General features: G+C 32.4%; 1 protein-coding gene across 2 annotated transcripts in view; it reads left to right on the top strand.

The window, feature by feature from the left end:
• The window catches only part of LOC124362862 (sialin), a 47904-nt gene that overhangs the window by 21753 nt on the left and 13672 nt on the right, over positions 1-12479 (top strand). The window contains exons 1-5 of one of the 2 annotated variants that reach the window (XM_046817723.1): positions 5082-5199; positions 5395-5570; positions 8377-8616; positions 10762-10846; positions 11665-11885. In XM_046817723.1, coding sequence (XP_046673679.1) covers positions 5193-5199; positions 5395-5570; positions 8377-8616; positions 10762-10846; positions 11665-11885 — 729 coding nt within the window. In that variant the 5' untranslated portion in view covers positions 5082-5192. Of the gene's footprint in view, positions 1-5081; positions 5200-5394; positions 5571-8376; positions 8617-10761; positions 10847-11664; positions 11886-12479 lie in introns of those variants that run through there. The other variant, XM_046817722.1, reaches the window with a different exon arrangement.

Below are 12479 nucleotides of genomic sequence, written 5' to 3'. Positions count from 1 at the left end.
AAAGTTACCAACACATTACACTAAGAGAAGATGGAAATTTGGAACTTAAAGTTAAAAGACAACATATACGTATAGACAATAACAAAGTGTTCTTCATACATTTGATGAATTATGGATCAGTTTCTTGGTTTTCATGTATATGTTCAAAAAATGTACTGGGTAATTACAGGTTTCGGTCTGTTTCCCCGATAAAAAGGTTAAAAATAGGAAATCATAATTTTTCCCCCCCAAATAATATTGTTTTACCTTAACAGAGACAAAACCAACCGTCAGATATGTACATAATTGTAAAATTCATCGTTAGCTAACTAAAGGCCCTTGTACAGTAATGGTAACTTTCATACAGAGTTTTCGGTAAAAGTGTTCCCAATACTTTGGGACTTTGTTCTATACATTAAAAAGCGGGGGGGGGGGAAACGTTCATATGAAGGTATGTTCTAAAACCTTTAGTTTTCTGTGTATCTGCCCGTATGTGGTTTTTTATAAAAAAAATTATATATTTTGAGTCAGTTACGATAGTTATGAAACTTGACAAATTGTACTGTATTAACCTCTAGTAGAACTTTTTTAAATAAAATATCAACATCATATTTTTACCCGTTTTAAAATGGCGTATGTTTAAAAACTTAATGTTTAAAGTCAAATAAGTATTTAAAGTCAAATAACAAAAACCAGTTTGGTTATAAAAACGCATTGGGTACCAAATATATAGTAATGTTTGTATATCAATACCAACGGTACCTTTTTCAAAGAAATCCGTAAACGCATAAGCGAGCACGATCACTGTATAGGTCTGCTTGCACAAGCTGGGAGCAACCAAGATATTGTCTTCTGATAGGCATCAGCTGTTTTGAATAGGATACAAATTTTACAAGATACCAACTATTTTGAAATTTTTATGACAGTCCCAACAGTACTTTTTCTAACGAAATCCGTCAACGCATAAACGAGCACGGCCACTTTAAAGATACGCTTGCACAAGCCGAGAACAACAAAGAACTCATACCTCTTAACTGGAACATATTTGGTGCTTCAATTCTCAAGTTTCATAACTTTATCTTAACTAGTTAAAAATATAAAAAAATTTATAAAAAACACATACGGACAGATGACGGAAAACTGAAGGTTTTAGGACATACCTCCATATGAACTTTTTTACTCATTGTTATGTGTAGAACAAAATACCAAAGTATTGGAACACTTTTACCGAACACCCTGTATATCTGATCGTCCAACTTTTTCGACGTCAGATTACATCCAAGTGGAGCAAGTACTTTTTGTGATTTATATATGTGATATAACTATTATTTTTAAGTCCGATGATCGATTTTAAATGTTTTAAGCTAGGAAAATTCAATCTTGAAAAAAGACTGTTTTTATATTTTTAACCGTTTTGATACCCTCCATTTCGTCCTTCACCAAAAACTCGTAGCATGGCTGATGTTCATTTTCTTTCATAGGCAAAAATTCCACTATTGTTTTGAAGAAAACCCAGGTTGGGTAATTATACAGAGCAAATTGGTTGTCAGCTCCTAGATATATAAACCCCAATATACAGTAGGACCTTGATATATCGAACCTCAAGAGGATTTACAAAAACTTCGATATATCAAGGAATTTCGATATAATGAGGTTCGATATATCAAGGCTGTTTGGGGCAGACTTCGATATATAGAGGTTTACAACTCTGTTGTATTATTCATTATATCAAGGTTAACTCTGACAGACTTCGATATATAGAGGTCCACACCCACTACAATAATACAGTACAATTAAGAATCGTACATTACTTTATCGGAAATGTGAATAAGAAATTATAACAAGTACACCATACATCAATTTAAATTTATTTATTTTTTAACTAAACGTATAGAGTAATATTATTACATAAATATGAATATGAAATACTGTAACGTCTTAAAAAGTTATGTTGTACAGTATAAATACACAAGTCTGAAATACGGTTCTACTGTACTGTATTTTAAATGTTTAAAATGCTACTGTAATGTAGGCTTACGTACATGTTATAAAGAGTTTGCAAAACTTATTTACTGTTGTTAAAAAAAATCTGAAATTGTAGTTTGTCTACCTGTGAAAGTCACTTTGTAAAACGCGTCGTCTAAAATGGATAATTAATAATTATTTTGTCATCCATAGACGTCTTCTTTTGGAGGAAACTTCGCAACGTGTTTGATGGCACACCGAGGCATCGCGAAGGGTGGGGTCAGCGTTTTCGACTTCGTTGTCCGTCATCATCCTCGCCGTCCTCGACTACACTGTCTTCTACACTCGTGTCCTTGAAAACGGATGCAATAATGTCTGCATCGCTTAATTGGCCGCAAGTAGCAAGCTCGTCATCGACGGCCACAAAGTCTTCGAAAGACAGCCCTTCCAAAGTAAGGGCCTGAGTCACTTGTCTCCACAGTACAGGACTAGCAAGTTCACCGTTATCCGTTTCAACAATTGAACAGTCTTCTACAACACTTTCCTCTTCTTCTTTAACTTGCTGTTTAAAGCCACTTTTCTTGAAGCAGTTCTTTATAGTATTTTCGGTAACATTGTTCCACGCCTTAGGAGCCATCCACATTGCATCAAGTATGCTTATTTTTGTAGGGTTCTTGTCCTCGAAGTCACGAAGGAAGAGGCGTACAACTTCCTTCCGGTAATGAGCTTTAAAGTTCTTCATTATTCCTTACCAATGGCTGTAGCTTGGATGTGGTGTTTGGAGGTAAGAACTCGATTTTTACGTTTTTCATTTTTGGGATGTCACCGTGAGCAGTAGCGTTGTCAATAAACAAGAGTTTTTTTTTCTTCTTTTTCTTCATTTGTCTGTCCAAGTCCGTTTAGCCATTTCTCAAAAACCCCTGAGTTCATCCATGACTTTTTGTTTGATGTGTAGTTCATTGGAAAGCTTTGAACCCCTTTGAAACACCTTGGATTTTTAGATTTTCCTATCATCAATGGTTTAAGCTTCACGGTGCCAATTTGATTTGTTCTCAAGCAGCAATGTAACTCTTTGTTTACTATTCTTACCTCCGTGGCAAGTGTCACCTTTAAAAGTTAAAGTTTTGTCAGGAAGACACTGGTAAAAAAGACCTGTTTCGTCGCATTAAAAATATCGCCAGGTTTGTATCCCTTGATAAGATCAGGCAGTTTTTTGCGACCATTCTGTGCAAACATTGTCATCGACACTCGCACTTTCGCCAGTCACCTTTTTTGAAAATCACTTCATTTCTTTTTTAAAGTTTTGGAGCCAAACCGTTGCTTGCTCGAATAGTCAGGTTTATTTAATTGCGCAGCACAAACTGTGCTGCTTTTTCTTTTAATATTGGGCCACTTACAGGAAGGTTTTTATCACGGCACTGTTTTAACCACTGATAAACACTTTCATCTACGTCCTTGAATTCGGGCTTGCACGAAGTTCCTTGATTTTTCCTCTATTTTTCAATAAGGTCGAGAGAGTATTCGCTGGTATACCAAACTCCTTTGCAATGTCACTTTTTCTCTTATTCCCGGCGTCCACAGTCTCTATAAGTTTAACTTTATCTTGATAAGATAAAGTTTTCCGTTTTGCCCATCGCACTTTTAAAACAAAAACAGTGTCACAGTTGAAAATCTGCCACGCACAATAATTCACTAAGATAACTTCTACTCGCACTAATCGCGGTAACGTTCAAATTAAACTGAGGGTGGAGTGGTGATCCACCACTGGCGTCTACAGAAAACAAAGGAGTGTCGGTGGTGGGGGTTTCAAGTCTCGACATGAAAAATACGGTACCTACTCTACTTTGATGGTTGTTCGTTTTGCACAACACGACAATACAGTACTAAAGTTAGTTTCGTTGATAAAGTGAAACTTCGATATGTTGAGGTAATTATAAGAAAAACTTCGATATATAGAGGTAAAAAATAGGCAAAATTATTGGCGAAAATTCGATATATTGAGGTTATTTACTTGAAATCTTCGATATGTAGAGGTAAAATTAGCATTGAAGTAAATGGGACATTCAAGGGGAGTGACAAAACTTCGATTTATCGAGGAATTCGATATATTGAGGTTCGATATATCAAGGTCCTACTGTACATCATATCGACATATTTTTATATATTTAAAGGATAGTTGTATCAAGTTTGAATGAGGTGTTTTTAGTGGTGAAAATCAGCTGTTAGCAAATGTTAATTTTATTCCTTTATCACCTGAAGACCAAATGCAGATACGAAGTCCCACACTACACTCATAACATCTTTGTGTGAAGTCGAAACCACAAGATTCTGATCTTAAATATATCAGTAAACTGGTCAAATTGGGATAGTTAAAAAAAAGAGGATAGCAAATAATGGTCTATTTCCTATGAGCGATAACCTTTCAATAACCTTTCAATCGGTTGGTTCTGATTGAATACTTGTTGTTTGATAATATTATAATCATTAAATTAACATTTGCTCATATAATAGTTATAAATAGTATAAATAATATAGAGTTACTCCATTACGAAACAGTAGGTTACATAAATTCTTATTGATGAAACAATCAATTAAACATTTATCTTGTCTTCTAATTCTTTAGGATTGCACTGTTGCAAGAATATATGAGCTATCCCTGGCATTTATCTATACAGGAAATAACTTTTTTATGATTTATGGGTAGTAAAAACTGTTTTATATTGATTAATTTTCTTCTGTTTTATATTACTACTATTATTACTGTTTTATAATAATAGGTTAAGTGTTAGAGAGGGCTTCTTAGCCCTAACTTCGCCTGGTAAAATAAGACATTCTTTTTTTTTTTATACTTTATGCTTTTGCCTATATCCATCATTTCCCTTTGCTAAACCACATATGCTTGTATTATATAAAATTGATCTGTATAAATAGGTATGATAAAGACTCTGTTTACTCAATGGTAAAGTAAATATAAATTGTTTACTTGGCAAAAGGTGTACCATAAGTGTTCTTTTACATAGTACCTAATGAATTTAATCTGAATTGTTAAGCAGTTGATTATGCAAAAAATATGCACTGTAATGTAAACAAAGGTTTATTTACATGTCAGTTGAATTAATCCTGGTAACTTAGGTTAGTAAAAGGTACAACTCAAACAATGTTCAAGTTTAGTATATTTGGAAATCCAGTACAGTTTCAGATTTAACAAATTGTGTGCTTAAGCTTAAAAGTGTTTTATTGTAACTTGGATGAGATGTATGTCTTTTAACTTGTCCTATATAGCATCTTCCTTTCTCTCTACTACGAGAAAATATCAGTTGTCTTGACCCCTCAGAAATTACGTTCTTGGTTACGCCACTGACTCTACCTCTTGGATAACTTAACATTAGATTTTGTTAACAATAGTTTGGAAAAGTGAATAAAGCGGCTACATGTGCGTATATGTTGCAGCTAGAACAGTGCTATGGTACATCGTGTTCGCTGGCTTTGCAGTCAACTACATGCTGCGGATCAACATGAACATCGCTATGGTGTCCATGGTCAGCTGGGCTTACCTAAAGAACCAAACAAAGACATCCCAATGTGAACAGACTGTCGCCGTAAACAGTACGTCAGTTTGGAAAGAGGTACTCAATTTTCTTTTTCTACTTGATACGGAGTTTGGTTGGTGCCGATATTTCTATTGTCTTACATATGATCACTGAATTATTCCAGAGTTGTTAATTTTTTTAAATGATTTATTGCTTGTAAATAATGGAATTTTATATTAATTTAATAATTTACTAAGATTGTATTTCAAATATTATTAATTAATGTGTATAATTTTAAGGTTTATATTAAATATAGATGCATCTTGTTTTGTTTTTTTTCTAACAAATATGACAGAGTTTTTGTCATTACAACTAGTTCTAACATGTTCTAACTCTGAAGTCCTCTGCATTTTAAGTAGAGTAATTTTGTACACAATGAAGTATCTGTAAGTGTCAAAAATATACAATTTCATCATGCATATATGCTTTTAAGTCAGAGAAAAAAAATGAATTCCATTACTAATTTTCTCCTTTTGAAGTTTTCTTCTTATGTTACATAACTTATTTTACAAGTCATTGCAAACTATTGTAGCTGAGATTTCCATTACTTTTTCTATTCAATTATGTTTCATGGTCATTTTATTTGGGGAGAAGTTGCAGACTCCCCTAGGCTAAGCCACTGTCTAACATATTTCATATAACACAAAACGCTCAATTATTCAGTTTTGACCTTCCACTCATATTATTTCTACATACAATATGTTAGTTTAACAAATTATCTTAAAATAATTCTAGTTAAAGTTTTACTAATTAGTTGTTTAATTAATAGTCACATTATTAAATGTTTAAAATTTTAAGATTTCCAGCTATATCTTTCTTCAGTTTGTGGTGTCTAATGTTAGTTTACTCCAAACCACTAAATTTATTACATCTGCTGGCAGAATATAAAACTAAAACAAGGAATTAGGTAGGATTATTGTTAGTAGAATGGAAAAATATTGCACACTATAGTCTATATTTTATGGAATTACTGGATTATATTGGATCATACAATGTTTTTGATGAAAACAATGGTGTAAAGTAGAAGACGCTTAAAATATCTTCTCAATCTTCTTCCTTGATGTGTTTACAATGTCGCCTTATCTCTACTCAATTGCTCTCATTACAATTAAAGGATATGCTGATAATAAAACCACCATATAATTGTATAATAATTTTACTATTTTGTTGACAAATTGTTTAAATTTTAGTCTTGTGAATATATATGTTGCAGATTAGTTTGATTCATATTCAAATACAAAAGTATTTGATTAATTTCTCATTGAACAATCAAGTTTATAATTCACTAGAATGGTTACTGAAGATGATAGTTTCCTTACACTACTGCCAATTCTAAATTATGAACATGTTTTTGTATTTTAACAAAAATAACACTGTATTTGAATTTCAAGGCCCAGGTTTTTCAATCACAAGGAACCTTCCTATCTTATTTTCTCTCACTAACCTGCATAATCTTTTGTATTGACTGTTGATTTGGTTGACTTTGGTGTGATTGGCTGATCAATTGGTTGTTTTATTATCACTATATTTAAGAGTATTGAATGTATATCTATCTAAAGCTTATATACATTCATTATCTAAAATTGAATATACATAACTACAGTTGTAAGTTTTACTTTGTGCTTATGACATTCATATTAATGCAGTGACAGTACTTTGTAGAAATTCTGATTACGTCATAACCACTATGTAGTCTGTTTTGTCAATCAAATCAATCAAAATATACTTTATTCCTTGTTTATCAAGAATATAAGGTATGTCATCAGCTTTACAATAAAATTATTTACTGTGTACATTGTTAGTTATTGGTAATGTACCAAAATAAGAGTTTGAACGTTATTTAGTCTATTGGCTTTGAACTTGTTTATTGAATAGAGAGACCGTTCAACCAGCCAGACAAGAACGTAGCCAGGAAAAGATTTTGGGGAGGGTCCAGACAACTGATATTTTCCCATAGTGGTCAGAGAGTAAGGCTCCGTTTTGTTCCTTAAAAAGTTCTTGATCCTTTTCTATGTTGAGAACGATCTTTCATCTTTACATTTCAGTAATACTGAATTATTTAAATAATAATAATAGTTTACTAAAAAAGTAATTGAAAAAGTTGAAAATTTGGGGGATCCGAACCCTTGGACCCCTTCGCTGCTATGTCCTTACAACCAGATGTGGAGTGTTGTCTTCAGTTTGTTTCTATCTGTTGTTCCCACAGCAAGGCCTTATCTTATTTCGGTTTCAAAAATTGTGAAGTATGCTGTTATTGTTAGGTCACTTGTGGCTTTGACTTGTTTGAGTGCGTAGACAGCATTTTACTAAGATTGTCTACGTGTGTAGTCCAGGTTAACATGCTATCAAGCATTAATCCTAAAAATATGACTTTGTTTTCCAGTATGACACCTGGAGTCGGCATTATTTCTTGATTGCAATGTCCAAAACCTACTGGGCTTGTTTTAGTAGGATTGACTACTAGATCATTGTTGTAGCAGTACTGGTAGGCTGAGTTGAGAGATTTACAATTAGGGTTTTGGTTGTTTTTTTTCACTTAACAGTACAGTGGTGTCATCTGCATACATGATGGTACTACATTAGTCCTTAAGACGATGATGGGCCATAACATTGGTGAACAAGATGGAGAACACCGGTCCTAGTACAGAGCCCTGTGGTACTTCTTGGTTAATATCAGTGTAAAAATATTTAGGGTGGTTTTGGAAGAGACAATAATTATTAAAAAAAAAAACATTCCCAAAATTAATATTTGATATGAATATATATATATTTTTTAATGCACTTCAGATTATACCAACACATTTACCATTATTTACTAAAATTCTGTAAATCACATTTTCAGACCGACGATTCTGGATTTCCATGGGACGAAACAGTACAAAATCGGATACTTGGATCATTCTTCTGGTTTCACTGGGTCACTCAGATCCCAGGTGGCCTCTTGGCCAGGAAGTACGGAACTAAAGCAGTGTTTGGACTGAGTAACTTCAGCTGTTGTCTCCTGAACCTTCTTATCCCCATGTGTGCCTATGCAGGCTCCAACGTGCTAGTAGCCAACAGGGTGCTGCAAGGATTGATAGTGGTAAGTAAGCCTATCTGATTAATTATATGATGTCTGGATCCTTGTGGTCACTGTTGGTACTTTGCATGCTATTAAAAATTATTCATTACTGGTATCTTGAACCTGTAAAAGTGCAAATCTCACCAAAATCAAATCTAAACTATGTCATCAATATGCCTCCATGTAGAGGATGTTGAAAAAATAAAATCAATGGAAGTTGTCCATGTAAACTTTTCACACGTTTTTCAAGTTTTTTTATCTTGGTTTCCCTAAGGGTGACAACACTAGACCAATGTTGAGTTTTGAGTTCAAGTGTCCTGTGTATGTAAGACAGTGCAACTTTGTAGTATATGTTGTTCTGATATCATGGAAGACACTTGTTTATTATATTACAAACTACATTTTTATTAAGAAACTTAATATAAAATTTGGTACTAATGTTTTAACAAAAAATTTAAATACACTCACCATTTTTGTAGTACAAAATCAAATGTAGCTTTAAAATTATTCTAAGTGAAAATTATTATCAAGAAAAACTTCCACTGATGTGGATTAGCATTTTTCAATAAAAAATTAGATCTATTATTTTATATTTTTGGTCATTGCTTATATTTATTAAAGAGAATTTAATTTGAAATTGTTGGAATTGTATAAATTGGATAACCAAACCCTAATTATCATACATATTATCTTAAATTTGAATTTTCTTCATTTGTTCAGCACATTTTAAGTAAAAATAATAAAATGTTTTTCCCTTTCAAACGCAATGCACGCATTGTCCACAGTTCTTTAGAACTAAACTAGGTTCCAGTTGAAAACTAACCAAACAACAAAAACTGTCATCCATCACCAATTTAATGATAGTCTTGAATTAGTTTATTTACATGCACTGTAATGTTGATTATTATTTTTTTATATACAAGTTTATATTTATTTAATGGTTTACTTTTCTTCTATCTCATGTACTGAAATTAGCCCCAATTTATAAAAATTAACTTAATCAATTTGTTTACTCAGGCACAAAATTATGCTTTGTTAGACAATAAGTCTGAATTTATTTGTATAACTGTATCCATTTAGTTACATCATCCTGACTGTGTCTATAGTCATTTGCGTGTCTCAATTACTGTATACTGCCAAGTAAAGAGTTAAACTGTTTTATTTCAAATTACAAATTTATTGAAGTAATGCAATAATTTCAAAACCTTTGCAAAATAAGGTATAAGACCTAAAATACCTCTAAAAGGCCCTATGTTTTGTTATATGATTATAGTATGCCCTAGAGATGAACACTTGATTAAATAAACTCATTTGGGTGAAGATACAGAAATATAGCTATATCTATCTGTATTAAAATCAAATATATATAAAAAGGTGGGCGAGTCTACAATAGATGATTTATGAGACTCAAAAATTCAGTTGTCACATCTGAGTGTATTCATGACAGTTCATACGTTTTCTTTTATGTTTCCACACTGTTGGATATTGTGTTGTACTTGTATAGCAGAAAGCTGTTTTTATTAATACCGTCATACATGATATCTTTAATGTAAACATCAATAAAAACAAAAATAACACACATAAAACAATTATTTACAAGTAATTTCTTGTAAAATATAACAGAATATAAAGTAACATAATCAAACACATAAATCTTATAACATTTTACTGGGCTTAATTAGAGTTAGCTGGAAACATTTTGACTATTGTTTTTGTTTAGTTTGTAAAACAAGGTCTTTGTAAGCCTAAAAGAGCTTTTTTAAGTCAAACATCTATTAATCAATATTAATCAGTTTCTGAGATGTGTACAAGAGAGTACCACATGAGTCATCGCACTTTAAGCTAATCTATTTTTGAGTATTTAGAAAGATAAGGAGCTATTGAAAGTACAAGAAGCAATTTTTCTATTATACTACTCTACTGTTTGTCTCTTTGTCCATAATAAAGCACCAAAGAACATATCCTGATGTATCTGGCTGTCTGAACATTTGGTTGTTGTCAGATGGTCATATTGGAGCATGTATTGGTAAATAAGCACTGATTAAGTGGAAACTTTTAATTTCTTTACGTTTAAAAGTGTTGGTGATACTGTAACAAAAATTTTATTATCATCATCTTGTAACAAATAGTTGTAAATAATCTGTAACACTTCATGTATGTATTTAGGGAATGGCTTGGCCCTCCATGCATCATCTGACAGCACAGTGGATTCCACCAAATGAGAGGAGTAAATTTGTATCTGCATACTTAGGTAATTAATATTGTTTTTTGTTACGGCATTATACTTTTAGTCCTTAAATTGTTGTTGTAAACATGAGCCCACTGAGTAGTCTCATTATTTATTTGTAGAAGAAAATTTCTTTGTATAATCTACCACTTCCTGCAAGCTTGAAGAGTGTCATAAGGATTTCTTTGAAGTATGTGTTGCAGGTTTATTTAAATATACTATTAAAAAACTGTTCATATGAAAGGTAGAGAAGTTATTGACCAATTAGCACATAATGTATAAGCCAACAGATATACAATGGATCAGGAATATTTTGGTTGCAAAATTACAGATTTGTTTCATCTTAAATGGATATTAACAAACATTTCTATGAATTTTGGAATTGTATACAATTTTAATTGGAGTGCTATATAGTAGAATGTTTTTTAAACTTAATGTTACAAAAATGATGTTTATTAATAAATTGTGAATAAACCTTATTACAGGAATTTGAATCAAAGAAATTTGTGATGTTGAATTCGATTTTATTGTTTATTTTAACTTACACTGAGCTGCATATCCATGAATAAGGTTTAGGTTCAATATAAAAAATTAAGAAAATCTAAATGTTACTGAAAACTCCCCAATAACTTTGATTATAACAGAAAACCAGTATTTAAAAACAACAAAGGAGTTCTCCCATTGAGTAATATTTTGTCTGGCTCCTCAGTTGGAGAATTCTCAAATATTAACTATTTTTATAATGACATTTACTACAGTTTTTATAATCGTTTATCAACAAATGAAAGTAGAAAAAATATATTCCCTGAGACATATAAGGTTATGTTTGTACTGTGTTGTAGGCAGTTCAGTGGGTGTAGCCATCACGTACCCTCTTTGTGGCTTCATCCTGAACCATCTGCCGTGGGAGGCTGTGTTTTATGTGACAGGAGCACTGGGCACTCTGTGGTTCATCATATGGTGGCTGTTGGTCTATGATTCTCCTTCTCAGCATCCCAGGATTTCTGAGAAGGAGCTAAAATATATACAGGACAGCCTGGGTCCAGCTCTTGCTAAAACTAAGGTAACTAATTGCACTTAATTCTAATTTCACTATGGACCCAATAGGACCTTCTTACAAACATGTTGGTATCTGCCATCTGTTTCTTGGTCCATCTGTGTGATAAATCTCTAGAAAGGTCCTAAAGACTTGAAACTTAGTATTAAGGTTCCTCTTGGTACAAGGAAGAGCTCTATTGATTTCGGAAACAAAAGGTCAAAGGACAGTCCGTCCGTCTGTATGATAACTCTTTCGTTATGTTCTGTCGGATCCTTTGATACTCAGTTTTATTGGTTTACTCTAAAGTAAGATATCTATATGATTTTGCATTAAAAATACCAACATAAAATCACATTTTTACATTTGTCTTATGGGTAAACATGATAGCAATGAGAAATTCAATGAGAAAGAGTTCAATCATATAGCATTTTATCATATGACCAGTAACACATGACTATAGTTACTCTGTAATTCTGAAAAGTCATAACTATATGTAACAAGGAGAATTAATTCTAAAATATTAATTTTATTTCTACTCTAGAAAGTTGTTTGAAAAATCCTAAAATATTAATGTATGATCCATAGCAAGGACGTAGCTAGCGAGGGGGTCCAAGGGAT

Source organism: Homalodisca vitripennis, chromosome 5, assembly GCF_021130785.1.
Source record: "Homalodisca vitripennis isolate AUS2020 chromosome 5, UT_GWSS_2.1, whole genome shotgun sequence".
In the NCBI taxonomy this organism is placed as follows: Eukaryota; Metazoa; Arthropoda; class Insecta; order Hemiptera; family Cicadellidae; genus Homalodisca; species Homalodisca vitripennis.
Note: the sequence above shows the minus strand (reverse complement) of the source record. Positions and strands in the feature narration are given on the sequence as shown.